General features: G+C 40.3%; 3 protein-coding genes across 9 annotated transcripts in view; 1 reads left to right on the top strand and 2 right to left on the bottom strand.

The window, feature by feature from the left end:
* POLG2 (DNA polymerase gamma 2, accessory subunit) overlaps positions 1-15,845 on the bottom strand; it is a 45,754-nt gene extending 29,909 nt beyond the window's left edge. For 2 of the 3 annotated variants that reach the window (XR_004036447.3, XM_060290346.2), the window contains exons 1-8: positions 14,962-15,845; positions 10,720-10,846; positions 10,501-10,606; positions 9,461-9,634; positions 8,447-8,587; positions 6,145-6,225; positions 3,823-3,923; positions 1,809-1,926 (exon numbers count right to left, since the gene is read on the bottom strand). Coding sequence is in view for 2 of the 3 variants with exons in the window: in XM_060290346.2 (XP_060146329.1) it covers positions 1,809-1,926; positions 3,823-3,923; positions 6,145-6,225; positions 8,447-8,587; positions 9,461-9,634; positions 10,501-10,606; positions 10,720-10,846; positions 14,962-15,514 (1,401 nt within the window). In the remaining variant the exon portion in view is untranslated. Of the gene's footprint in view, positions 1-103; positions 1,927-3,822; positions 3,924-6,144; positions 6,226-8,446; positions 8,588-9,460; positions 9,635-10,500; positions 10,607-10,719; positions 10,847-14,961 lie in introns of those variants that run through there. The other variant, XM_030843358.3, reaches the window with a different exon arrangement.
* Positions 15,846-16,864: 1,019 nt separating this feature from the next.
* On the bottom strand, positions 16,865-25,241 carry DDX5 (DEAD-box helicase 5). 2 transcript variants are annotated; one of them, XM_060290714.2, is made up of 14 exons: positions 25,100-25,241; positions 24,632-24,804; positions 23,275-23,440; positions 22,844-22,940; positions 22,622-22,755; positions 22,439-22,504; positions 22,050-22,191; positions 21,808-21,968; positions 21,546-21,718; positions 21,078-21,188; positions 20,775-20,836; positions 20,614-20,673; positions 19,123-19,347; positions 16,865-18,919 (listed from the first exon to the last, which is right to left on the bottom strand). In XM_060290714.2, exons 2-14 carry the CDS (start codon positions 24,673-24,675, stop codon positions 18,516-18,518), a joined length of 1,845 nt encoding a protein of 614 aa, XP_060146697.1. In that variant the 5' UTR covers positions 24,676-24,804; positions 25,100-25,241; the 3' UTR covers positions 16,865-18,515. The 2 variants fall into 2 exon arrangements, with proteins under 2 accessions (XP_060146697.1, XP_030699090.1); XM_030843230.3 differs by lacking the exon at positions 25,100-25,241 and having other exon boundaries at positions 24,632-24,861.
* The window catches only part of CEP95 (centrosomal protein 95), a 59,501-nt gene continuing 57,126 nt past the window's right edge, over positions 25,146-27,520 (top strand). For 2 of the 4 annotated variants that reach the window (XM_030843224.3, XM_030843223.3), the window contains exons 1-2: positions 25,147-25,728; positions 27,177-27,305. In XM_030843224.3, coding sequence (XP_030699084.1) covers positions 25,710-25,728; positions 27,177-27,305 — 148 coding nt within the window. In that variant the 5' untranslated portion in view covers positions 25,147-25,709. Of the gene's footprint in view, positions 25,729-27,176; positions 27,306-27,520 lie in introns of those variants that run through there. The other 2 variants (XM_060290712.2, XM_060290713.2) reach the window with 2 other exon arrangements.

The raw sequence follows: 27,520 nt of genomic DNA, 5'->3' as shown, positions 1-27,520 counted from the left end.
ACTGGAAACTAAGTGGATATGATATTAAAGAATTGGTTTTTAAAAACTTTTTATTATTAAAATCTTCAAACATACACAAAAAGAAGCAGTACATGAACTCCCATGTACCCATCACTCAAATTCAACAACTCAGCACTATCCCTATTTTCCCTCCATATTCTACCACTTTTTTTTTTTTGCGTTACGTGGGCCTCTCACTGTTGTGGCCTCTCCCGTTGCGGAGCACAGGCTCCGGACGCGCAGGCTCAGTGGCCATGGCTCACGGGCCCAGCCGCTCCGCGGCATGCGGGATCTTCCCGGACCGGGGCACGAACCCGTGTCCCCTGCGTCGGCAGGCAGACTCTCAACCACTGCGCCACCAGGGAAGCCCCTACCACTTTTTAAAACTAAATTTTAAAACAAGTCTCCGATATCATATATTTTTACTCAAAAATATTTAAGTATGTGTCTCTATCAGACAATGACTTTTTAAAAAGAAAAATAAAGCCATAATATCATTATCACACCCAAGGAAATTCTCAATAATTCCTATTATCATCTACTGTTCATTTTTTTCAGGCGTGAGAATGGTTAACTTAACAAAAGATCCTGAACTAAAATATTTACAAATGAACCGATAGCTGCGATCTGCTTCGAAATAACGTAGAAGGGCGATGTGGGGTGGATGAGGCAAGACTGATCAAGGGTTGATGGTTGTCGGTGCTGGGTGATAGGTACATGGGGTTAATTATACTATTCTGTGTATGTTTGTGTTTGAAATTCTCCCCAAGAGCAAAAAATAAGAACCAAAAAATAAAGACCTACTAAGTAAAGTCAACTCAGATAAGCCAGCCAAGCTTTTAAGACATTTTACACAAAGTATCAGAATTTTTGTCAGGTTGGTAATGACAACATAGTTAACACAAACATAATCAGCACACAAAAGTTTAAAGATTTCTTATAAACATATCTATTAGAATCAGACATGAAATACACTAATATTAGATTATGCCATTTAACATTTATTTTAGCTTGCTTTGCAAAAGTCAATAAATGTTCTCATTATTAAAATTTTAGTTTTAGGTTAATCTTTGATATTTGACAGTGTATATAAAGACCCTTCTTTCCTGATAACAAAACCCATTTCAGAGAAGACAAGACCGTACTGCCCCAAGGGATAAATTGTGTTTGATCCAAATTAATCACGATATTCTCATTCCCTTGGACAATGACTGGCCTAGTAATGACCATGTGATTCAGTTCTGATAAATAGAATAAAATGTAAATAAGTCTTCTGACCGGGATGTTTGGGAAAGCTTTTACTTTCCTAATTAAAAACAGAAGAGCCTTGGCTGGCTAGCTCTTATCTCTTTGACTTTCTTCCTAACTCGAATGTGGCTGAGAAGGCTAGAAATACATCCACCATCTTATGACCAAGAAGAAACAAGTATAAAGATAAAAGCCAATATACTAAAGATGGTGGAAAGACAGCCAAGCGCCTTGCTCCCTAACTACTATAGAGGAAACAATTACACCAGCTCTGGACAGTCTACCCCCTCGATTTCTTGTTATGAAAGAAACAAACTCCAATTTGCTTAAGCCAGTATAGCAGTCCTTTTGTTTCTTATAGCTGAACATATTCCTGATACCATGAAATACATCAAGAAATATAATAAAAACTGAATCAAAAAAAGCACCAAAAAAAACCACTAATAATAATCTCAGTTAAATAAGACAACCAAATTAGGAAAGGAGAATATTTATTACACAAATATTAGAATCTATACATTCTTAGCTGATGATATATATTTAGTTAAAAAGTCTTTTACTTTGGATATATGCATCGTTTCCTTCATTGTGGTGTCTCTACTTCTCAGATGTATTAATCCATTCTCCAAAGTAGCTTCAGTAATCAACACTGTGAAGAGGATACTCATTTCATCATATCTAAGAAAAAAAGGTAGTTAACCAAAACATGTGAGCACAAATATAGACTGTAAATTCACCACATTACCAGCTTTAATTACTCAGGAGCCAATGCCACCTTCAAGAGTCACAAAACTCAGGGACTTCCCTGGTAGTCCAGTGGCTAAGGCTCCAAGCTCCCAATGCAGGGGGCCCAGGTTCGATCTCTGGTCAGGGAGCTAGATCCCACATGCTGCCACTAAAGTTCCTGTATACAACAACTAAATTTCTATAAAAAAATTAAGAAAGAAAGAAAGGAAAAAAAGAGTCACAAAACTCAAAGGCAGGGCTTGAGAACTGAACCCAAAAATACTTTTTTCAAGTTTCTGAATCATTTTCAAAGTAAAATTTTCAGGAAGTTTCTGACTTATTGTAATAGCTAGGAAGTCATAAAAGAAAAGAAAATATAAGAAATAAACACTGGTACCTCAACACACCATTTGGTGTGATCTGGATGAACCTCAGAATAACCTCAGCCTTTTGGTATTTGGATACAATCCGAGAAAATAATTTTAGACAAAACTCTCTTATAATACTACTATAATATTAAGATCTAGTGTACAACAAATTATACCAAAAACCATGCTAAATATATACCTTAGTACACTAACTTACAGTTTCTAGTTTAGCAATAACTGAATATGTTCCACACTGGCCTTCCTTCTGTTTACCCAGTCATACTATCTGATTGTTTCTTTTCTTTTAGGACTCCACCAGAAATTATCTTATTTATCTACTTGCCTGTTGTCTATTCTATCCCACTAGAATAAGTGTCATTAAGAACAGGAAACTTTTCTGTGTTGTTTATTGCTGTATCAAAGAACAAAAAATATAGTGGGTACTTAATAAATATCTGGAGAAAAGTATTCTGGGACAAAGGAAAAAAACTATCCTGGGACATAAAGCCTTTACCATGTAAAGAACAATTGTAACTTGATATTGTCCACATGACTCAAAGTGTAAGATTTTAGAAACTGAGAACACTGGAAAGTTCAAGTACCACCCCTTCATTTTATATATGATAAAGCCATCAGCTGCTTTATCTATAGAAACTTATTTTTCTTCTGACGTCATCTGAAAGGTATATTTTAACAAGTTACTACAGAACTGAGGAGCAAAACACGAAGCTTCACAACTTTTCACCTAAAAGATATGTATTCAACACAAAAAGCTAAAAAAATAACAAAATAAACCCAAAGTAGGGAAAAATGAATTATTTTATTAAAAAACAGAAGTTAATGAAAATAGCAGGGGGTAAGACTAGAGACAGGAGATCAGTTAGGAGATTATTTCAATAATCCAGTCAAGAGATACTGGTGATCTTAATGGGGAGATGTGGATGTGAGATACATTTAGGAGGAAGACAAGAGTTAGTGATGGACTAGACTCTAACAGTAAGGAAGAGGGAGGAGTGAAGGACAATATCCAGGTTTCAGTCTTGAGCAATCAGGTAAACAGAGGTGCAGATCACCGAGAAAACTAGTTCTCTGTTCTCTGGAATAGAATTACCTTCCACTCAGCCTGAGAATAACAAGGCCAGCAAGGAAAAGGCACTCCACTCATGTTCCCCCAGTCCTGATTCAACAAATGTGTCTAATATAAATAATTCCATCCCTGATAAACTGATAAACTCAGGTACACATACTTCATGGTATTAAGTCTTGAAGTTTCACATAGTTTGCACTTATATATACCTGATGAGTATTGTTTCCTGCTGTACCAATTAACTAAGGGTATGTGGTTCTGTAAATAGGAAAGTTAGGAATAATTTTGAATTATAGTATATATAGATATTTAGAAGAAATTTGTTATAAAGAAACATCGTATAATCAAAAACTCTGAATACATTTTTTAAGCAAGAAAAAACAACATTCTTACTTTGAATAAAGTTGTTCCAATGAGGATGGCACAGTTTCCAAATAACCAGGCCACACAGATATTCCATTTTCTAATAATTCATTAAATAGCCCTTGACAAACCTGGGGAAAAATACAAAAACTCTGAATATGAAAGAAAGAAAAGTAGCTAGAGTTATTACCCTATTTTTATGAAACCACCAATCATCTTTTTCACTCTTTAAAGTGGGCATAAATCCCTTTAATTACATGATAATATTGTTGATAATTTTATATATTGTATACTTATAAATTGTATACTTCTTCTGAAGAACTTAAACACTGCAAAGCTGAATACTAAATGCAAATCTGAAATTTTTATACCAAATATAAGAATTTTTATTATCATCATTCATAACACAAATAAACAAAAGCAAAACAGATTCTATCAGAAAAAAACAGTCCAAAGGGCTAAGTTAACTCTAAACTTATCTGAGACTTGAGAACTGAGCCTAAGGGTTATAATACGATGTAAGGAAGAGAAGGAAGAGCCATTAAAGGAAACTAAGGAGAAGGAGCCAGAAAAGTATGAAGAAAACCCAGAGAGTGGTGTTCCTGAAGCCAACTAAAGAAAATGTTTCAAGAAGAAAAGAATGATTGATTAGTTTCAGTGGAATGCTGGAGACAAAAGCCTGATTGGAAATACAGAAGTAATGATGAGTAAATGACATAGTACACTTTACTGTTTTCTTAAAAATGGTGAAGCAAGAAAAAGAAAAATTTAAAACTCCCTTAACAATCTAGAACTAAAATTCTAAAGCAGAATTTCTCTCATTGGCACTGCTGATATAGGATGTTTAGCAGCATCCCTGGTCTCCATTAGATGTCCGGACCACCCTTCCCCACCTTCTGACAACCAAAAATGTCCCCCAAAATGTCCCCAGATATTACCAAATGTCCCCATGGGGAGGGAGAGGGGGAGGATGGTGGGATGGGGTAGGGGTGTGTGCCTGAGCTAGAGCACTGTCTCTCAAACTTAAACACCAGAATCACCTGGAGGGCTTGCAAAACACAGATGGCTCAGCCTCGCCCCCCAGAGTTTCTGATTCAGCAGGTCTGGCAAGAATTTGCATTTCTAACAAGTTCCCAGGGAAAGACCACAGCGAAGTAAATGGGTGTTAAGGTACAGGATATTTTGGGGATAGATGAGAATATAGATATTAATAAATCTAAGAAATTATCAGGGAAAAATAAATATGAGTTTTAGTAAGTTTAGTTTTGGTTGCCAGCAGAAAATGTGCTCTAACAGAAGGTAGAAAAGGAGAGAAAAAGTTCTAAGCATGATAAAGCGCAGGTGAAGACATGGGGAAATAACCCACAAAACCTCTTTCATAGCCCAGAAAGTTACATACGTAAGGATTCTCTTTGTCATACTGCTGAGGGGAAAAGTGTTAAAAACAGAATAAGACACTACTCTTTTGGTAAAACACCCAAGGCACAAAATACTACTAATATGCTTACAAACAAAAACAAAACAAAACAAAAGGCCTGCAATGGTAATGATGAAAATCTACGAAGCAGAGTTCTTTGTCCTTCAAGCAAAAAAATCCCTAGGAACTTGGTACCTACCAGGGTGTTGTGGAGCCTCCTGCAATCCTGGGGGAAATGTGGAAATTAAGCCATTCTCTTCCCTTTCCCTGAGCTCATTATCCCCACCTTCCCAGACCCCTGCACAGGAGCCCGGGAAAGCCAGGTCAATCTTTCTAGTATCCTCACTCAGGTCCCTGGATGGGTCTGAGATACCCAAACAGAAATGACTGCTGAAGTGGTCCTGGTTTTTCTTAACAGTATTTAATTTGACCAGATAGATTAGAAAAATAAGATTACAGATCTAGAACTTGTGCTTATACCAAAAAGTATCAAAAGTGTTAAGTTAAAAAGGGAAGAGGGTAAGAAATAATTCACTAGATGTCTGTACAAATATTTTGATTGCCAAAATTATGCATACTCATTTAAAAAAACGCAACTATGACTGGGCATGACATTAACAGCAAGGCCCACTGAACTGTATTCAGCTTCTTTAATATAATATACTTCAAATTATCTGTAATTAACTGTAGTATTTATTATTATTTAATTAAAATTCATTAATGAATGATTTAATTAAAAATTTAAAAATTCATTAAAAATGGATTTTTTCATTGAATAAAAATTTCATTATTTAATTAAAATATGTTCACAGTTCATTATTTAATTAGAATTTTTTAAAAAATGAATCAACATAAAACTTTAGATGGCAAACTACTCATTTACTTGGAATAACAGTTATAATTGAAATCATGACATTAAAACTTATTTAACCCACCTGTCTTAGTTCCACTGTTGGGCCTCTTCCCACATCCAAAGCAACCTTAATAGGGGCTAAACAAGGGTGAAGTTTAAGCACCTAAAACAATTTAAAGAGAAGGGGTAAAAAGGACAAGCACTAATTAACATGAAGCTGTTTAAGCAGTTAAAATTTTCTGTGTGAAAATGGAAGCTAGCTGAGGTCATAAAAAATATCACACAATGATGTATCAACCATCTTTATTCAGCTGCTCATAGATTTCTCCATTCAGGCATTCTACAGAAATAAGTTCACTTGATATTCTCCCATTTTCTGACAAATCCATTTTCTCTCAGTTGAAATGCCCCTTTCTGGCATCACTGCCTTCCCTACCCAGCCTGAGCCATGTGGCTTATCACTTGGACTTTCTCTTGCCAAAACCCATCACTCTATGCATTCATTCAGCCATTCAACAAACATGTGAATGGCTACTTGGTACGAGAAATAATTCTAGGTGGTGGGGACAAAAATCCTGTCCCTCATAATGCAGAGAAGCAGATAACAAAATAGATAAGTAAATAATATATTTGAAGGTGGTTAAGCGTTGGAAAAAAAAGAAGATAGGAAGTGCTGGCAAGGGGTGGGCTGGTGGAGGGTTGTTTGCTATTTTAAATAAGGTGGTAAGAGGGAATTCCCTGGCGGTCCAGTGGTTAGGACTCCACGCTTCCACTGCAGGGGGCGAGGTCTCTGGTGAGGGAACTGAGATCCCACATGCCGCACGGTGCAGCCAAAAAAAAAAAAAAAAACTACAATGGGACCATTAAAAATAAATAAATAAATAAGGGGGTAAGAGAAAGTCTCCTTTCTGAGGTGACATGTGAGCAGACTTGAAAGGGGATGGAGGGACGAGACGTGGACTTGGAGGAAGAGCACTCAGACAAAGGGGAGCATTAATGACAAGGCTCTTGAGCTGGGAGCACACACTGGGCATGTTCTAGAAACAACAATAGGTCTGTGCTGCTGGAGCAGACTGAGTAAGGTGGAGAGGAGTTGAAGGGCAAAAGGGATAATGCTTTGTAAAACATTTTAGGGGCTTTGGCTTTTCCTCTGAGTGAGAGGAGGAGCTTATTGGAGTGTTTAGAGCAGAGGAACAAAGTAACGTGTACCTTTTAAAAGGGCCACTCAGTGCAGGGAGGTGGGGATGATGGTGGCTTAGATCAGACTGCGAACAGGGGAGGTGCTAAGAAACCGTCAGATTCAGGATATATTTTGAAGACAGAATCAAAGAGGTTTTGCTGATGGTTTGGATGTGCAGTATGTAAGAGAAAGAAAAGAAAGGATCCCCCTTGTTTGTCTGCTACACACACCCTATAAATCCCAAACAATTCTATAAATGGCCACATCAGGCTAAACAAGCACTGCATAATAAATCACTAACTAGGCAGAGTGGTGCTACAAACTCATGGTGTCTAATCCCAGTTGAGCACTCAACACGTGAAAAATTTTGATTTTGGGGAAGCTCCCTTTCCCATTCAAGGGAAATATGAGTATTCTAAACTCTTGCCACTTAAACCCCTACTCCTCCACATTTTAAGCTAATAATCTTGCTTCCTAATTCCCCAAGAAAATAGAGGATATGAGTAAAACTTCCTTCAAGGGTTAACCAGCTCTAGTAGCCTATTTATATCTATACAATTGTTTCTTTCCACCCTGCTGTTTCAAAAAATAACTCCCTTTTCAAGACAAAACCCCCCAACTTGTGTTCTTGATTCTGTCTTGGTCCTTCCTGTTTCTTCTAAAATCTTGCTCCATTAGGTACTTCATTTCTCTCCTATTTCTTCAACCCCTCCTCTCTCTTGATTTTCAGCCCATAAAAATGCTCAAATTGCACATCCTAAAATAAGCCTTTCCCTTGACCCAGACCCATGTCTAGTTCCTGTGATCCAGTGATCAGCCACTTGGGGTCAGACCAGAAGCAGAGAGGTTAATACCACAAGTCTTGCTGGCCTGTTTTACTTACTCCTACTTAACACTCAGCTTCTGATACAAGCAGAAGCCATAAGTGAAAAGGCTCAGGGGCTAAGAATCAGAGACAGCTGTCCAGCTGCCCAAGTTCAAACAGAAACGCCTTTGGGATTACCCAAGAGGGATTCCTTCTTCTATTCTGTGAGAACCTGCTTATTATTCCTGTGGGCAGATTCTAAAAAAACCTGAAAAATAAATAACTTGCACTAAAAAAATTATTATTCAGAGTTTATATTAGAAACCAAGTACACTAACATAAAAAAAGAGAGAGAAATATTTTTAATTTCCCAAGTCTATCTCTGAAATATCAAAGCACCTTTCTATGAAGATCTTTCTTTCTTGTAAAGGAGTTCTCTGTTAGCTGGAAAGAATCGTAGAGATATGCCAGCATGCCTCGGTCTAGATCTCCATTTATGGATAAAACAGAAGGAACCACATTTTTCCGTCCATCTCTGCCCTTCACAGAAAAGGAGAACAAAAATAAAGCATCATTTAGCAGAACTACCTCTTAAAATTACATTTTTCACTTACAGAATCAGAATACAAATTGATCAGTAAGTCTAGATAGACTGATGAAATTTTTAAAATTATCATTTGGCAACCCTCATAGTAATAATCAATTTGGGCAAGAATCATCAATGGATGTTGCAACCAGTAGGCCAGAATCTGGTGAGAAACAGGTTATTTACATAGCCAAAGTATCTGCCCACAAAAGGCTTATTAATTACTCATCAATTAATAAGTACAAAATACTTATCAACTTTACACTGGAGAAACCTGGAAGCATCATCTTAACCAAGCATAAAAGTTAACATCACCAGTAACAAGCCAATATGATGCACTGAGAAGAGGGTAGCACCATTTCTGTGGCATTCTTAGCAAAAATACATAAATCATGAGGAAACATGAAAGAAACTCAAACCAGGGGACATTCTACAAAGTAACCGGTCTGTACTCTTCAAAACTGTCAAGGTCATGAAAGACAAGGAAAAATAAAAGGAACTATTTGAAGGAAACTAAGGACACATGACAACTACATGAAATACAGGATCCTAGATTGGATCCTGGACCTATAAAGGGCAGATTAGAATAATTGGTTACATCTGAAGGGTTCTGTGGATTTGAGAATAATAGCAGATTACTGTTACTTTCCTGATCATAATGATTGCATTGTGGTTATACAGGTGAGTCCCTGTACTTGAGAAATGCATACTGAAGTATTAAGACGTCATGGGGCACCATGTCTACAGCTTATTCTCAAATGGTTCAGAAATGATCACAGTTAGAGAATCTGGGTAAAGGATACATAGGCGCGCAAGGTAAAACATACATGTAATTGAGCTACATTTTCAGGATACATGCGTAAAAGTTCATGATCTCCTAGATTCCACAGGGTTTCTATTGGCTCCTTTCCCCACGGAAAATTGTAGTAAAGTTTGTTTCCTTTTCGGCCCGCTTCATCCTGACAATCACTGCTGCTGAAGTTAGATGGACTCACAGCAAACTGGAAAAGAAAGTTTGTCTTATTAACTTATTAAAATAAATATTAAAAAGTAAAGTTGCCCCCAGCAACTGAATGAAACTGGTCAAGTCCCAAATAAAAAATTGTTAAGTTTAATTAAATATGAGTGAATATACTGTTACAAATAGTGTTTTTTAATCTGAAAGAATTACAGAGAAAAACTGTTGATGCTATCTAGCATTTCTGTGGTCAATTAATAAGAAGGGAAGGAACCATGAACTAAGTGGGATAAAGAAGAAAGTATCACATACTCACCATTCTCATCCTTCCTTATTTGTGATCATTCCATTTAGTTTACATGGGTGTTTGGAGATTTTGAGAGTTAGAGAAATAAGACAATGGCATGACAAAAATGCTTACTTCAACTCTTTTCTCTTAGGCTTACACTGAAACGTGACTGTAAATTACAGGACCATTTGACTAATATGGAGAGTTCATGGAGGTTGGAAGCAAAACTAACACAGTATTGTGAAGCAATTATACTCCAATAAAGATCTTTTTTAAAAAAAAAAAGCTAAAGCTGTAAGAGTGGGCAAGGGTCCAACTCTACACCAATCAGGAATGCCAGGTGAGGGATTTGAACTTTACCTAGAATGTAAAGTCTTACCAAAAAAGTTTCTGAGCAAGACATCAACAGACGTCTTTACTAAAGTAACTTTGTTTTATGGAACAATGAAAATTATTACAAAGAGTTTTTATATGTAGTTGTTAATTTATTATAGCTGTCTCTTATAAATATAACATTGCTACATCAAAATAAATTTCATTTATTGTAGAGAAGTATTACCTCTGACACACTAAGACAATTTGCCTAATCATTATTAAATTAAGGGTAATTATTGTAGTACCTTTCTCCACCACAGGAGTCGATGACGTAACCAGAAATCAAGCCACTGGCTTGCAGTTCTTGCTGAAGTAAACCATACCAGTGAAGCTTCAGTCTTTTCACCGATTCTTTGGATATCAGAAATATCAGATAATCACTTATTTGAAAATCATATAATCTATCCCAAAGTGAAAGTGACTGTTTAAATACAAGGTCAAGTTATTTCCATTTTTTTGTGTACCTTTTAACACCATCAGGTGTCTGCTTAGTATCAGAAACAGGATGAAAACACACTCCAATCTGAGCAAGGCCAAAAGGTAGCCTCTTGTTTAGCAGATCCAGGTAATTAACATAATGCTCCAAGGCACCTGTCAAAAGATAAATCAATCACTATATAAATCTATTTTATAAACCCAAATAATTTTGGTCAATTTATAGACAAATTAATAATATAATGCTAACACAGCAGTAAGTACAGTAGCATGGAGCTACTAAGGCAGATCTTAATTGATTACCACTTAATTTTAGGTAGTTTCCCCCAACTTTTTAGTATGAAGATTTTCAAATCTACAAGAAAGTTGAAAGAACAGTACAATAAACGTCTGTAAACCCTTAACCTAGATTCACCAATTGTCAACATTCTGCCACATTTATTTTCTATTTCTTGTTCACCCCAAAACATTTTAGCATGTACCTCCTAAAATTAAAAATATTCACTGTATACCACTATTACACCATTAAATTAATCATAATATCATAATTTCACCTAACTTATGGTCAATATTCTATTTTCTCGAATTGTCACCCCAAAAGCCATTTACTGCTGCTCTCTTTCTCCCTAATTAAGGTTAACTCACTGCATTTTATTAGGTCTCTTAAATCACTCTGAAACTAGAATATTTCCCCTGACTTCTCCCTCTCTAACTTTGCTTTTAATGATATCAATTTTTAATTTGAGAACAGGCCAGTCATAGATTATCTCACATTAGATTTGTCTGAATTTTTCCTTATTTAATTTGGGTTAATCATTTTTAGCAGGAATAAATACTACATAGTTGATGTATATGTGCTGTTGCATCCTAACAGGAGTAACACAGTATCAAATAATCCCACTTTTAATGAAACCAGATTTGATTACCAAGTTAAGGTAGTGAATATCCTTTCCCCAACATTATCCTGCTCCCCAACAATCTTCCACCCAATATTTTATTTTATTTATTTTTTAACAAAGGGGCAATCGTTTTCTTTTAATTAATTAATTTTTGGCTGCGTTGGGTCTTCGTTGCTGCATGCGGGCTTTCTCTAGTCGTGGCGAGAGGGGGTTGCTCTTGTTGCGGTGCGCGGGCTTCTCATTGCAGTGGCTTCTCTTGTTGCAGAGCATGGGCTCTAGGCGCACGGGCTTCAGTAGTTGTGGCTCATGGGCTTAGTCGCTCTGTGGCATGTGGGATCTTCCCGGACCACGGCTCGAACCCGTGTCCCCTGCATTGGCAGGCGGATTCTTAACCGCTGCACCACCTGGGAAGTCCCACACCCGATATTTTAGAATCTGTTGATGAACCCCTGCTTGAATTATTATTACACCGAGGATTACAAAATCATAAAAAGGTGATTTTTCTATCCTACCTTTCCTTCTACATTTATTGCATAGCTCCTACAAAGACAAACTCTTTCCAACTACTCTTTCTACCAGCAGCCTCAATTACTTAATTTTTTGTTTAACACTGTGGATTAGATTTTTAATTTTATTTAATGTGTTCTGATCCCATTACCATCAATATTTATTTTAATGTTCAATTTGTCCCAAACTTAGCCAGTGGGAGTCTCCTTCAAGCCAGCATCTATGTCCTTTTAACATAAACCCACTAGTCTTCTAGTAATTCTTTGCTTTCTAGCACCATAAACTGTGCCAAAGTCACTTTGTACTGCCCTGCCCCATACCTGGAATGAGCCATTTCTCCAAGCACTGGTTCCTTTAGAAACCAAATTCTGGGTACTAGGTGTGTTCATTGCTATTGTCATCGCTTCTAGGCCCCTTCAATGAAGAAAGTTAGGAAATTTGTATTTTTAAAAAATCATGAATTCACACTGATAGTCAATTCAAATGTAACATTATAAAGTTTATCCTTGCCTTGTTGTACATCTTTTCTCTTTCAGTGAAAATCTTGGTTCCTAATAAATCTATCCATTGGTCTATTTGCTTTATCCTATATGTGAAACAGCTTCAGAATTATAATCCCAACATTTCTACTTACAATAAATCAATACAATAAAGTTCAAGATTTCTTTGCAGTTCTTTATGCACTTAGATTATATCCCACTGAATGATAACACTGTGTTCAAAAGTTACTTGATTTGAGATTTCCACTTCTGGTAATAGTAGACAGGCTTGTTGATAACAAGAAAAACTGGTCAAGAAACTGAAAAAAAGAATCTGTTTAAAGACACAGGAGAGCTGTCAAGGCAGTAAGGACTTGAGGGTCCAAGATTTGGAGAGAATGTAAGAACAGAGGTGAACCCAACATTTAGTGCTGCTTTTCCAATCTGAAGTAGGAGAACTAAGAAGCTGAAATGCTGAGCAGAGCTTCCTGACATTGTATGGGGCTAGGAAGCCCCAAAATTGTAGTTCGAGGCTCTTAAGGAGGAGGGGCTCTGGAAAACACCCCAGCCTTTCACTACGTACACTCAAAGGGCTACACTCTAGGAGCAGAGGTGAAGCAAAAAGACTGAAATCCAGCCTCAATACACTTAATCCCGGATTGTATTAAGAAGATATGCCCTAGCTGCCTGCCAAAAGCAAAAGTAAACCCTCCCAGGTAGAAGAAAACAATGCCACCCAGAGCCTCAATTTATCTCTACAATTAACACCCAAAGTACCTAGAAAATCGAAAGTCCAAATGACCAAAAGCCCAGAGTAAGACATAACAGAAACCGACATACCTGAGTTATCAGATATAGACTTTTAAGTGTAATTAATGTGTTCAAGAAAGCTGATAACAAGATGCTGGGGGGTGAGTCTAACATATGTGTAATTAATCACAGAAGGACAGAAGAAAGAATGGGGCAGTAACAATATTTGGAGAAAAAATGGCTGAGAAATTTTAAAAACCGTTCATAAGTAGAGGCTACCACAATAGCTCAAACATGAAATAAAGAGGGTAAGGGCACTGGGCATGGAAAGAAATGGCAAACTGGTACTCAGAAGCTAAAAACGCTAGACAACCAAAAATTTGGCAAGTAAGTGGATTTAAGTTTCTAAAGGCAAGAAAATGTCTGGCACATCAATAAATGCTTTGATGAATCTAAGAGAGCTATGTTTCATTTTCTAATAGGGAAGAAAAGATTTATTTGTTTTGGGACATGGTAATGAGCAGTGATTTAACTTCCCCAAAGTAAAATCATCATAGAATAATTAAAGTAGCACAAATCAAAATTGTCACGTTTACCCACCAGTTTAAGTTTGCTTTATTTTATTAAGGAAATCTTTAAAAGTTTACAATATAGGTATCAATTTTCAGAGAACCATGGACACTGGTTATTTTAAATTACTTCCTAGTACCACTTAATAAAAAATGGTAAGGATAGCATTTTGCAAAGATGAGATGCTGTGGCAGCAAGTCTGTCCTGTAAAAATTCTAAATTTTTTTTTCCAGAATCTCTGCTATCATGATCTATTTGACTTTGAAGGCATATTGTGCCCTACAAATTTCTGTGTATTCACTCAAGAATCGCTTATAAAACTTGATTAGTCCTATTATTCTGCCAATTCAAAAATTACCTTAAGGGCTCTTCAAACAACAGATTGTGTAGATCAGTTTTCGGTAAGAAAAACTGGGGGAGGGCATTTTCTTGTTGCTCTAAAAAAACAAGCTCTCGATTAGCCTATAGTGTGTAAAAAAAAGAAAACTATGGAAGTATTTATAAATATTTCAGTAACAATGAACCAATGATTCAAACACACGATTTAATTTAGGTCCTAATTCTAGGGCCGCTCAATAAACTCCAAAATTCTAGGGTTGCCTTGTGAAACTGAGAGCTTTATTAGAGCCTTGGGCCGGATTCTTTTTTTTTTTTTTTTTTTTGCGGTACGCGGGCCTCTCACCGCTGCGGCCTCTCCCATTGCGGAGCACAGGCCCCGGACGCGCAGGCTCAGCGGCCATGGCTCACGGGCCCAGCCGCTCCGCGGCATGTGGGATCCTCCCAGACCGGGGCACGAACCCGTGTCCCCTGCATCGGCAGGCGGACTCTCAACCACTGCGCCACCAGGGAAGCCCCGGGCCGGATTCTTTAAGGAACAATAACGATCCCATGAACCAGTTTTCTCCAAGGCAGCAACACTGTCAACAAACCCAACTGCTTCAAGAAGACTGAGAACCAGATAATTTCCTTTCCATGTGAATACAGGGCCAGCTGCAATCTGGGAAATCGAGCGAGTCTGCCTTTCCACCCCGACACCTATTTTGAAGCATGAAATCGTGAAGCATACCGTGAAGAAGGTTCTCCCGTAGTTTCCCAGAAGTTTTCAGTAAGTTCTCAAGAAATGCTCCTAGCTGTTCCTTACTCAGCTCTTTGTCTTGCAAGATTTCGCGTAGCGTTTCTGCAGAAACTAACCTGAAGGCACTGTCCCCGGGCAGCGAAGGGCCTGGTTCATGGTAGAGGGCGTCTACCGGGAAGACCTGCTCCCTGAACACCACCACCGCGGACCACCATTCTGCCGCCAGGTTCTTCCGCAACTCTATACCCAAGGGGCCAAGGCCGGGGTGGCACCCGCTCAGAAGAGAATCTCGACTAAGCTGTCGCTTGGTGCCACTGAGGAAACGCCTTTTCTGACAGATCTCAACCAGCACCTCGCTCTCCTCGCCGCCAGACTCGGGGCCTTCTCTCAGCTCGCTCACCGGGGGCAGCTCCCCGTGCGACCTCAAGGGCCCTACAAAGGAGCCGCTCCCTTCCGTCAACTGCCTCCCATCTACTCGACTAAACCCAGACAGCAGGCACCTGCAGACTTTCTGGCCGGCCCTGACGGCTGCACCACAGCGCATCGCCCTCAGGAATTAAAAGTGCACAGTCTCCTATGAAAGGCTAATATATGTGTAATATGGGTCCCGAAAACCCGCCACAACCGGGAGTAGGGGGCCACCTGCGCAGGCGCGACGGAAGTGAGCGTGCGCGCGGCCAATCCCACCAACGGAAGTACGTCACTGCGTTCCGGCCGCTGCCGCCACCGCCGCGTGCCTATCCCACTCGGCAAGGCGAAGTTATTAGGCTTCCTGTCTCTTACATCCGTCACGTCCGGCTCTACTTGTTCTTTTTGTCTTCAACACCGATAAAGATCATTACCATCTACTTTTCACTATCCCGCTGTTGCCACTATTGAGTCAGCTTTACCTTCCCTTTTTTTTTTTCCGCAAATGAGACAGACTATTTCGGTGGCCTTCCCTGGTGACGCAGTGGTTGAGAGTCCGCCTGCCGATGCAGGGGACACGGGTTCGTGCCCCGGTCCGGGAAGAGCCCACATGCCGCGAAGCGGCTAGGCCCGTGAGCCATGGCCGCTGAGCCTGCGCGTCCGGAGCCTGTGCTCCGCAACGAAGAGGCCACAACAGTGAGAGGCCCGCGTACCGCCAAAAAAAAAAGTAAAACTACTTCGGTATTCTACAAACTACCATTTAAGTACACCTTCTCAGCCTTAAGGGTTCACAAAAATAAATCTTGGTTCCCCTCTTTACAATTGTACTCCTTAATGGTAGTTTAGAGACCCACGCCTTGCGTTCATCTCTAGTAAAATGCTGTCCTGCCTGCCCTCTCCTGGGAGTGCCCGTTGAGGTTGTGACGGGGAAGGAGTATAGTCCCTTTACATATTGGTGTTAAAAGGGATGCCCTGGGCCAGCAGCACCTGCATCACCTGGAAACGTTGCTTAAAAAACAAGCTGCTGAAAAGGGCCCAGCAATATTTAAACTCTCCAGGTTAACGTGGAAGCACACTGACAACGAACCACCCGTGTACAGAGTTGTTCTACCAGAGTACCCTTCTAAAAGGCCCTTCAAAAATAACTTGAGAAAACCTGCTTAAAACGGAGATCCAGGACTACGGAGCAGACTTCTGGCTTTACAGCTCCATTTTAACAGTTGGAAGAGACAGTTTATGTAAAGGGTAGCAGCTTAGCAATGAACAGAATATAGGAAGTTAAAATTCATCACATTTAAGGTGGTGTTGGACACATTCAAAAAATCATTCCATACAGAACATGTGAAAATTTGTTTTAAAAAAGATGCTAGTAAAACGGTATTGCTGGAAAGCAATTATATTAACTGCGAAGCTGGGTAACATTTATGTGTGTTTTCCACACCCCGGAAACACACGAGAGGCCTAAACGCAAATAAATAAAAGAGAGAACGGGGAGAAAAATCACATTTATTAGTTAAGACAACCACAGGCTGGACACAACACACATGCTAAAAAGTGGACTGTCTTTTAAAACTTACTTCAAAAGGTAAAGAGTTAAATATTTTCCACAGCCCCACAATCATTTGTTTACAAAATAAAAGGCCCACGTTAGACACTGAACAGAAAATGTAATAAATACTCCAACCTACCCCAAAAGCTTCTTGTAAGTTAAAAGTCATAATGAATTTGACTAATCATGCTATTGAAAACTGTTCAATTACTAGAGCCTGAACCAGTTTTCAATGTATTAGTCCTAAAAATACCACTCGTTATCCTGCCCCAGGAAAATTCTAGTTCAGTCTTACATTTTAGACATAAGGCATTAACACCAATTAAAGCCTCACTTTAATAATCAGTATTTAAATGCAGTCTCATAAAGACCTTTTCTCTTCTTGCAAAAAACACACACCAGAGCTGCTGGGAAGACATTCAGGTCTTACTTCTAGCCATCACTGAAAGGAAGTATTAAGGTTGGTGAGCCAAAGTTAAACCTAAAGCTACCCACTGGATCTTTTTAGCAATAAACCCACGTTGACCCTAACAGAAGGACCTATATCGTAGTCTCCGTGCTTTTGGTAACATGGCTTTCCTCTAGGTTAACCGTTAATTTCGAGGATTTTCCTAATGTTCATTTGAACATAAATACACGTTACATTTTGAGTTCCCTGAATTACTAGACATTCATGACTCCCAGTGTGACTACAGTTAAGAGTCCCAGGAAGCCTGTGAAACGAGCCTCTCTCTATACTACCTACACTAACACTGAAAACAAATTCAAACTTAGCTCTTGGCCAACCATCTTTTTAAGGGTGTAGTCTTTTCAGCTTCGTTCAGTATTTCAGTTAATTCATAACATGGCCAGGAGCACAAATATAATCTCTTCAAAAATAAGTTATTTGGAGAGTTCTCTAATTATAAATTTTGCAAAAGGAACAAAAGTCATCTGTGTTCTCACACTAAACAGTCTGAGGGTGGGGCTACAGTTATTTCCTGTATGTTTTAGTATCTCATTTCACCACTCTGCTAAGAAACTATTAAATGACTCACCTGATGTTGAGAAGTAGAGAGCTTTTATGCAATCTAGCCTAGAATTGTTAATCAACCTAAATCAATCGCATTTTAATCCTTAAAATAGGAATAGATCACAGGAAGAAGGGCCTTCTGATCTTCCCACTTCCCAAAACGAAACTATAGAAAGGAGCACTCAATTTAAGTTTTTATGATTAAAAAAAGACCATCTAAGCCAAGTTTTACATGACATTATATATGTAAAATAAAGTACCATTTCCACTTAATTCAGTCTTCAAATATTTTTTATTGGAAGGCCATGCATTGCCTTCATTTATTTTATTTCAAATCACTGTACATTTACTTTTGTGAAAACACTGCCTGCATTTTCTAGTACAAAAAAAACCTAAAAATTGTTTCAGGAATGTAGAGAAATATCCAACTTAAATAGCGAAAAAGTGCACCATAATTACTGCTGCACTGCAGTCATTTCTGCATTTCCCATGTTTCTTAAATAACTATCTTGTCTGATAACACACGATATAAAGAGCAATTATGAAAAACAGACATTTACATATACTTCTAAAGTCTTATTGAGAATATCCTGTTGGCATTGGATAACCAATCATAGGCGCAGCTGCAGTAGCAGGATATGCATATGCCTGTTGGTTCATACCATTGTGCATATTTGCAACATTACTTCCATATTGCTGAGTGCTATCATAACCATTCTGGTAAGTCCCTGTTGGATTACCAGTCCTAAAACTGGTCTGTATACCAGCAGACACAAAATTACTTCCAAAGCTCCCATTGGTGTAATTTGCAGCACTGTAAACACCATTTTGAGTTTTTGCCCCAAAATCTCTCTTAAGCAGACTAGAATAACCTCGGTCATAATTTTCCCTGTCTCTAAATGTATTAAATCCACCCCTTTTGCCCGCAGAGTATCTGTCCCGACGGTCATCCTTCATGCCTCCTCTACCCCTGGAACGACCTGTCAAGAAAAAAATTGCAGACTTGATTATTTCCATGGCATAAATCATTACTAACAAAAGAATCAGGTCTATCCGTTAAGTATTTTTTCAACTCCATTCTTCACTGAAGATTTTACTCACCCGCCAATACCATTTAAAACTGATTTGTAGGCAATTAGGTGACCCCAAACCACCGACATTTCTTATCAAAGGTTGGTCTTACCTGAACCTCTGTCTTCGACCAACTGAAGCAATTTGGGATTAATTGCTTGATTAGCTTCACGAAGCACAGAGATAAGGTCGCTCACTTGCTTTATGTTATTAGGTGTAAAGAAAGTGTATGCTGTGCCTGTTTTGGTACTGCGAGCAGTTCTTCCAATTCGATGAATATAATCCTCTGAGGAGTTAGGGTAGTCATAATTGATGACAAATTTCACATCTTCCACATCTGTAAGGTGTTGCAGTGTGGCAAAATAGCAATGTACGGAGTTTTGCACACCACAACAGCCAGACCAAAAATAAAAAGTTAGACAATTGTATTCCCAAGAAGGTATGGGCTGCAAAAAACACAGTTAAAATGGTTATCCATTCCCTGTAGGAATACCATTGAGGTTGGGTGGGAGGGGGGGGGGAGGGGGGAGAAAAAAAGAAAAAGCACACGTCATCCTTATGCCTCATTACCCACCCAATGATGGAGCCTGTCAAAAGGACGTGTGTATTCCCTAACACATTCCCAAATTAACAATCCCCTTACAGATCATCAAGTGACATCTGAATGCTTCTGCGCAGTAGGGCCACTATTAAAGGTTCACAGCAACCTCCTCATGTGCTCTCGTTTTGAGGACCTTTCAACAAAAATATACACGGTCCTTTGCATTACACACTTATCAGAAGTTCAAAATTCTGGCCACACTGCTTGTCTTGCCAAGACCTTACAACCGCAGCTGCAAGAAAAACATACCTGTCCCCCAAAAGTTGTTTTTATGCACTGTGTCTCGTCTAGGCAAGCGCTTCCAAGAAGCCAGGATTCACTTGAGAATGTGTCTCTCTCTGGCAGGTCTCGACATGACGACTACTGTGCAGGTGAGGGAGGAACTTTCAAAGCACTGCTTTCTTTTCCCACTGACTAAGTGTGAGAAGTTGCTCCTGCTCTAGATTTTATGTGCCAGTACTCACCAATTTGTAAAAGGCTTAGTACCTTTTAAAGCTGCTCTCTCCATTTCAAACTTGAACAAAAATTTCATTGAACATTGAAGTTTGGAAATATTTCTTCGACATTTCAGCAAACTCACTGAAACTCAAAGACCCACAGATCACAATAAACAGTTTGAAACAATGCTGTACCATGGCAATCATGCAAAGCATGGGACAGAATAAATACCACGGCAGTGAACTGTGAGGATAACTTCCATTTTTTTCCCCCGGAGAGAACAGTTTACGGGGCAGAGGTGGTATGTTCTGCCTTTTGAAGATTACTGGCACACTTTCAGCTTTTCACCTCTCTAATCGACTGGAAGCAGCCAGCCGATCACTAGTCCTCCATCCCCCTCGAGTCCTCCGATTGTCATGCCTAGGCCTTGCCACAAAGACTGCACCTTTATATGAAAAAAACTTAGAAAAAATGCAGAGGTTAAAGAAAGCAATAAACTTTCTTTAAAAAAATTATATGGAGATCTTCTGAGAAACCAAGCCATGAATTCGAGTTTGTACTAACCTAGCCCTCTGGAGGCCACATCTGTAGCAATCAGAATAGGAGCCTTTCCATGTTTGAATTCTGGAAAAAACAACAAAAAAAAGGCACATATATAATTACTGACGTGAATGGAAATTGTAGGGTTTTTTTTGGGGTGGGGGGACTTCACTTGAAATACTTACCATTTAGAACCCAGTCACGTTCCTGTTGACTCTTGTCGCCATGGATACCCATGGCAGGCCACCTAAATTAAAGGAAAGTTACGTTAGTAGTCTCATTTAAAACCTCATAGATTTTAATCAAGTGATAAACCATTTTTGGTCACAGACCCTTTTAATTTTGCCTGAAATAATGTATATACAGTCTTACCTATACTACCAGATTATTCCTACCTTTGAAACGCAAATCTACCACTGATTAAAGTTTGCCCTTCCCCTACACTCAGCTCTAATAAATATCTGCTTCAATGGAAGGAGTCCACATACCCATCTCTCCTCATTTTTCTAGTGAGTTCATCACATCTTCTTTTGGTTTCAACGAAAACAATGGTTTTATTCTCCTTCTCACTCATGATCTCTTCCATTAAACGAATAAGCCTTGAAGGAAACAAAAAATTGTGAATTCTAAAAAAAAAAAAAAAAATTGTGAATTCTAAAAGAAGTCCACAGTTATGATGAGCAAAACACTAACTTTAATCTACATGGCTACAAATTAAAAAGAAAACACCTGCTTAACCTTTCAAATAGTTCTACCTTAGGTCCTTAAATACACCACACAAGTGTTTTTACTATAAGAGCACTATAGTAAAACGGTGATAGCCAACGAGTACCTGAATGAAGGAAGCAAAACAGTTTTCAGAGTGACTGACAGACTAATTTCAAGTTAACATTCAGATTCCACCCAACTGAAAGTCACTTTTAAGAGAACATTTGAAAGAATATAGTCAAACTTACTTTTCATCTTTTTCTACGTCATGACACACATCCACAATCTGAAGAATGTTGTGATTTGCACTCAGTTCTAGTGCACCAATGTTTATATGAATATAGTCTTTCAAGAAATCTTCAGCAAGCTGTCTTACTTCTTTTGGCCAAGTAGCACTCCACATTAGGGTTTGCCTATCAGGCTAAAGATTTTTGGATTTAAAAAAAGCATTGTATTCTAAGAATGGATTTAGAGCTAAATTTGAAGAGAACACATATGAAGGGCACTTACTCTTATCTGATCCACAATCTTCCTTATTTGGGGTTCGAATCCCATGTCAAGCATTCTATCTGCTTCATCAAGGACAAGGTAAGTGGTTCTTCTTAAATTGGTTTTCCCACATTCTAAAAAGTCAATCAGTCTTCCAGGTGTTGCAATACAGATTTCCACACCTTCAATTAAACACACAAATGCAACCATGACATTTAAAACTTTCAGCACCACCAGTGACAAATAAAAACCTTGTTACATACCTCTCTCCAAATCACGTATCTGTGGTCCCTTGGGAGCACCACCATAAATACAAGTGGACTTCAAGCGACATGCTCTACAGTATTCAGCAGCTACTTGCTGTACCTGTTGGGCCAGTTCCCGAGTTGGTGCCAGCACCAAGCACTATGAAAGAAAAAGTGGAACACCTTTAGCAGAGTCCTGGATTCTAGTTTTAGAGTGACAACTTACTAGTGTTACACACTGGCAGATGACTTACTCTGTCAATACCCAAAGCAACTTTGTCTCTAGGTTAATTGGATAAGATCACTAATATCTCTATATAAAACCAGCACAAATTAACTTTTGCTATACATTCCACAAATTTCTACACTTCTAACCAAAAACTGATAGAATATATATGTAAACTTACAATAGGCCCATCACCTCTCTCTAGAAATGGCTGATGATTGATGTGGACAATGGCAGGCAGCAAATACTGTTCAGGGAAAAAGCAAACAACAGAAGTTATATTCAAATACTTCTAGTTTCTTTTAATTCCCAACCAATTTTCTCTAGCACATGTCACATAACTCAAAAGTTCTCCCAAACTTACAGACAACGTCTTCCCAGATCCAGTTTGTGCTACCCCAACCATATCCAATCCACTTAGAGCAACTGGCCATCCCTGAGCTTGAATAGCTGTGGGTTCAGTAAAGTTCTGCCTTGCAATCACATCCATGACGTTTGCTGTAATTATTGACAGCAATTAAAAATCAGTAATGCCAAGAAAAAAAGAATTAAAAAGAAAAACAAAGTGAGGAAAACTAGCACTTACCAGGGAAGTTTGCTTCATAAAAATTCAGGACTGGCTTTGGACAGTTGTGACCTCTGACTGTAATTTCCTTGCTTCTTCTGTATGTCTCTACCTCTTGCTACAAAACAAATCATAATAATCCAGTGAAGTCTCATAACTCCCACTAACTAAAAATAAGGCCCTGATTTATAATTATCTACTTTAAGATGACCTTCAAAAATTTGGATCCATACAGAAAACTGCATGTAGTACAAGAACCACCTATTATGTTACACTCAACTCTTCCACGTAAAAGTCAACGTCCCATATCTCCAAAAGTGAGTAACACCTCTTCCCCAACTACTTACTTGGAAAACATGTTTCCCAAAATTTGTGAGAAATTTCTAGTCAGATTTTGATTCACTGAAAAGTTAATGAGTTATAGCCTGAAGAAGCCACATGAAATTACTCACTGCTGTACGCCTAGCCAAATCAGGGTGTTCCTGATAAAAATTCTTCTCAAATTTGGGCAGCTCATCAAGATTCCACTTCTTTTTAACCAGTTTCTCCCCAGGGTTTCCAAACTTCTTTCCAGATAAGGGCCCTGCCCTACTTCCTCCAAATCGAGGGGCACCAAACCTAAAATTAAAAAAAAAAAAAGTTACATTTTCAAACACATACAGACTTACTTACCATCCGTGAGCATATGCTAAAGATCAATAAAAGATTGGAGATGGAAGACCCAGTTGTCCTTAGCGATTGGTCATTCTTTCAAAAGCCACAATAAGCACCGCATCTCCCTCATTTCGCGTTTTGCGAAGTCCACACCACTGAAGCCAAATCAACAGCCCGGGATTTACCAGGTCGGAAACTGGCTGCCCGAACACTAGTTCCGATTACAAGGATAGACAACAGCTGGTGGCTACTAATCTTTTCCACAAGACTAAAAATTAAATGTCTAAGAACGACAATAAAGAAAGAAGAAAGCAGCTTAATAATGACGCTATTTACCAGCCATCCTCAAGCAACAGAGCTTCGGTTTTAATGGATAACGGAACAACACAGGCAATGAAAGCAGAACAAGGAAGGTGGTCTCGGAAACAGTCACGCAAGCCAATCGAGTTGGGGGGATCCCGCAGAAGGACTCCCGACCGAGAAAGCGAAATTATATAACGCAAAGAAAAAGAGGAGGAGGAGCTGGAGACTACCGGGGGAGGAGTCCCGACCCGGGCGGAGTCGGCCGGGCGGCGTTCCCGCTGGGGCGGCGCTTCCCCCTTTGTCTCGCATTTCTCTCTGCGCCACATTTTCTCGACGCTGCCATTTTGAGCTCCTCCGCCGGGCGGGGTAACAAAGGCGCCGCCGCCATGTCCGCCGCCGGCATTTTCTACCCACGGCTCAGCCACATGGCCGACTCCCGAGATACCTCCTGCCCTCGCCGCATTAACGGCTTCGGAGGCGGCCCCCTCGGCACCCACAGAATCCCCGAGGCCCCTAAAACTCCTCCCGAAAGGTTGCACCTAAGAGCGGCGACTTTGCCTCGAAGCACTGCGCTTTCCTTCCCTAAAGATACGATCCTCGAAATTCTCCCAACAGCTGCTAAATCATCGAGGCCGCGATGCCCCCCTCCCACACAAAAGGCGTTCTTGAAAATCGTTAACAGGAAACTCCCAGTTTTGGACAAATATCAAAATGGCGCAAACCTTCTTCAATGAAGAAGGCCCAAGGATAGGCTGAAGAAAGCGAGTTTCCACCGCCACCCCGCCCCCCGCAACCCTCATCGGCCTCCCATCCCCCACCCGCCGGGCCTGACAGGTCGGTTCCCACACTCACCCTCGATCCCGGCCGCGGTCTCGGTCACTCGAATAACCCGACATGGCGTCAATGGTTGCGGTTGGCGGGAAGCGAAGCGGAGAGAATCGAGCGCGGCAAGTCGCTGGAGGTGGCGACAGCAAAGCCTTGCGGGGGCGGCAGAGGCGGACGGACGGCGATGACAAGAACCGGTGCTACCGACAAAAGACCGGTGGAAATGAATGAGGTGCCGGCGGCGTCCCGGCAGCCGGTTTTATAGCCTGGACCGCCTCCTCCGCCGCAGAGTATGCTGGGAGCCGCTCTATGACCTAATCACTCCGCCCCTGCGCAGAGGCCGCAACGCCAGCCGGCGTTCCGGAATCCGCCATGTTATCGCCCCTCCCCCCGCGGCCCCTCCCTCAGCGTCGCCCGTTTTTCGCCCCTTACAAGGGTGGACCCACCCGGCCACCCACCACTGGGATGCCTCAGCTTGCACTTTTTTGACTTCACCTTTTTCTCGTCTTTCACACTTCAAGGAAGCTACCGCGCCCTTTTCCCGGTACAGCCCAAACAATAAAATGGCCAGGCCAGGCTAACCCACTCTGTCCACTTGGAGATGTTTACGTCTCCAGAGAGCCTTCACGCCCATAACCAACCAAGGCGGTAAGGCGGAGCCTGACTTTGTCACGTGGCTGCCCCCTCCCACTGGGTGAGCGGGCCGCACTACTTCCCCAGTTGGCTTTGGCGGAGGAGTACAAGACGGAATAGCTCACCGGAAGTGCTGTGCTAATGGCCCCGGGAGATCGGCCTGGACTGCTGGGTGATCTGGGCTGTCAAACCTACCCACCAGAGAACCTCTTAGCGGGAACTGGCCGGTGGAGAATAGTTTCTAGAGCCCGCAAACCGCCGCCTCGGCACGTGCTGCGAAAGGAAGTGCTCCCTTGGTGACCAATCAGCAGCGAGAAGCCGTTTTAACGTCCCTCCCTCTTCCACCCCTCCTTCGCGGCACTTTCGTTAGATTCTCCCTTCTGTCACAACGGGGTTTGCGCCGTGAGGCCCTCATAGGATACCGTCCTGCGCGCGCCCGGCTGGGAGTCCGGCGGCGACCTGCCTCCGCGACATGGCTGGCTCAGAGGCTGGTGAGTCTCGGCCTTGAGCCCCGGTTGTGTGTGGACTGAAGCCGTACAGTCGAAGTCCCCGAACGCCCCTGCCCATCTTATCTTGAGGCCTCGGGCAGGTCTGGGCTGCCGGTGGGGTTCGTGACAGACACCCCGTCGTAGTCGGCGGGTTTTCGGGACAGACCGTCAGCCCCGGTCCCCGGCTCCTTTGAAGCGGTCGAGCCTGATTTAGGGGCGGGGGGAGAGAAGGGCCCTGCGGCGAGGTCCGCAGCACGCCCGCATCCTGGCTGCAAAACGGGCTGTCAGAAAGCCATCCCCGGACAGCTATTTCTCTGGGGAATGTGCCCTCTGCTCTTGCATTGTGGGGACTGAGTCCATATCTGCATCTGTTTTGAACTTTTGAGGACTGGCACTGTAAATATCTGTTGATGCTCCTCCCAAAGTAGAATAGTGGTGGACTTTTCTCTTCAGTGCTTTCTAGAGTTAACCGGCTTTATCCAGCGCCGCTTTTGTAAAGCGAATTGATTTGGTTGTCTAGGACGCTTTCATTCTTTTCTCCAAGACGGCGTTCAAACCAGTTGTCATTCTTTGGTTAGCTGTGAGTAATGGGCATGGTGAGAGGGAGATAATGTGCCTTGAAGTCACTCTTACACATACACACATTTATTTCTAGACATAGTGAAGATGACGCATACAGAAAAGAATTTCCCCCTTACTCGCCAGTTATTTGAGGGAATAAGTGTTTTAAGCTTGCTAAATTACCTTTGGTCGAGAAACCCTTGAAATAATTTTGCTAATCCCAACAATAAAGAGGTGATACACAGGAAACTTCGACAGTATTGGTAATGTGCTAGCTCTGGATTTAGAGACGTTTTTATGTATTTCTCAAATTTTCTTTCATATACATCAAATATAATTAAAAATAGAACAGATGCAGTAATGTTGGTGTCATTACTCCAGTTATTAACAGCCTAAGTTAATCCCCACCTGTTTGGCATCAGAGACGCTCCACCTTGAACAAGATAATTGGGTAGAAACATGACTAATGCTGTGGGGAATTTGAAGCAACAGCCATTAATTAGTTTCTAGTAACCTCAAATTATTATTCACAATCTGTCTTATATAAAACATAATATTCCTGTTTATTTGTAAATGTGTTTTAAATAAAAAGACCTACGTATGGCTTGTAAAATGGGGACTATGGTAAGTAACTTAAGATTTTAGGTTGCAACAGTGAAAATTGGATTTGCATCATAGTTTTGACTACATTGAAATTATTGGAAGTCATCTCAAGAAATTAAATACATCTTTTCAAAAATCATGACTAGGAGGGTCTTTGAAGTTCTCTAACAAATTCCTTATTTTCTATAGAATTCAGTGTCTTTTTGTGGCGAGGGGGGTTTAAATGAACGTATATGATTTTTTCTAGTACTAGTTAAGGCTGATCTTTTCCCTTCCTTTCCCAACAGAGTGGGTAACCATTGCCAATAATCTTCTTTTGCAATGTCATATACACCTGAGGATTCGAGAACTAGAAGACTGTGATGCTAATGTTTTTATTGCTCTTTATCAGTCTATTTTGGGAGAAAAGGTACCAGGTAAGAGTACTTAAAATTGGGAGTAATAGTGTCTGTATATTAGACCATAAGTTTCTAGGGTTTTCTAGTTAGATCCTATAGTATATATATAAATTCTTGAGTTTTCTCTTTGCGTACATCTTATTTCTATCTAAATAATAGCATTCATTGCCTTAATGAATACCTTAGGAGACCCACCTGTAATAACTGCCTTGGTCATCAACTATTTAATCATT

Source organism: Globicephala melas, chromosome 20 (genome assembly GCF_963455315.2).
Source record: "Globicephala melas chromosome 20, mGloMel1.2, whole genome shotgun sequence".
Lineage (NCBI taxonomy): Eukaryota > Metazoa > Chordata > Mammalia > Artiodactyla > Delphinidae > Globicephala > Globicephala melas.
This window is presented reverse-complemented; position numbering and strand designations above follow the sequence as displayed.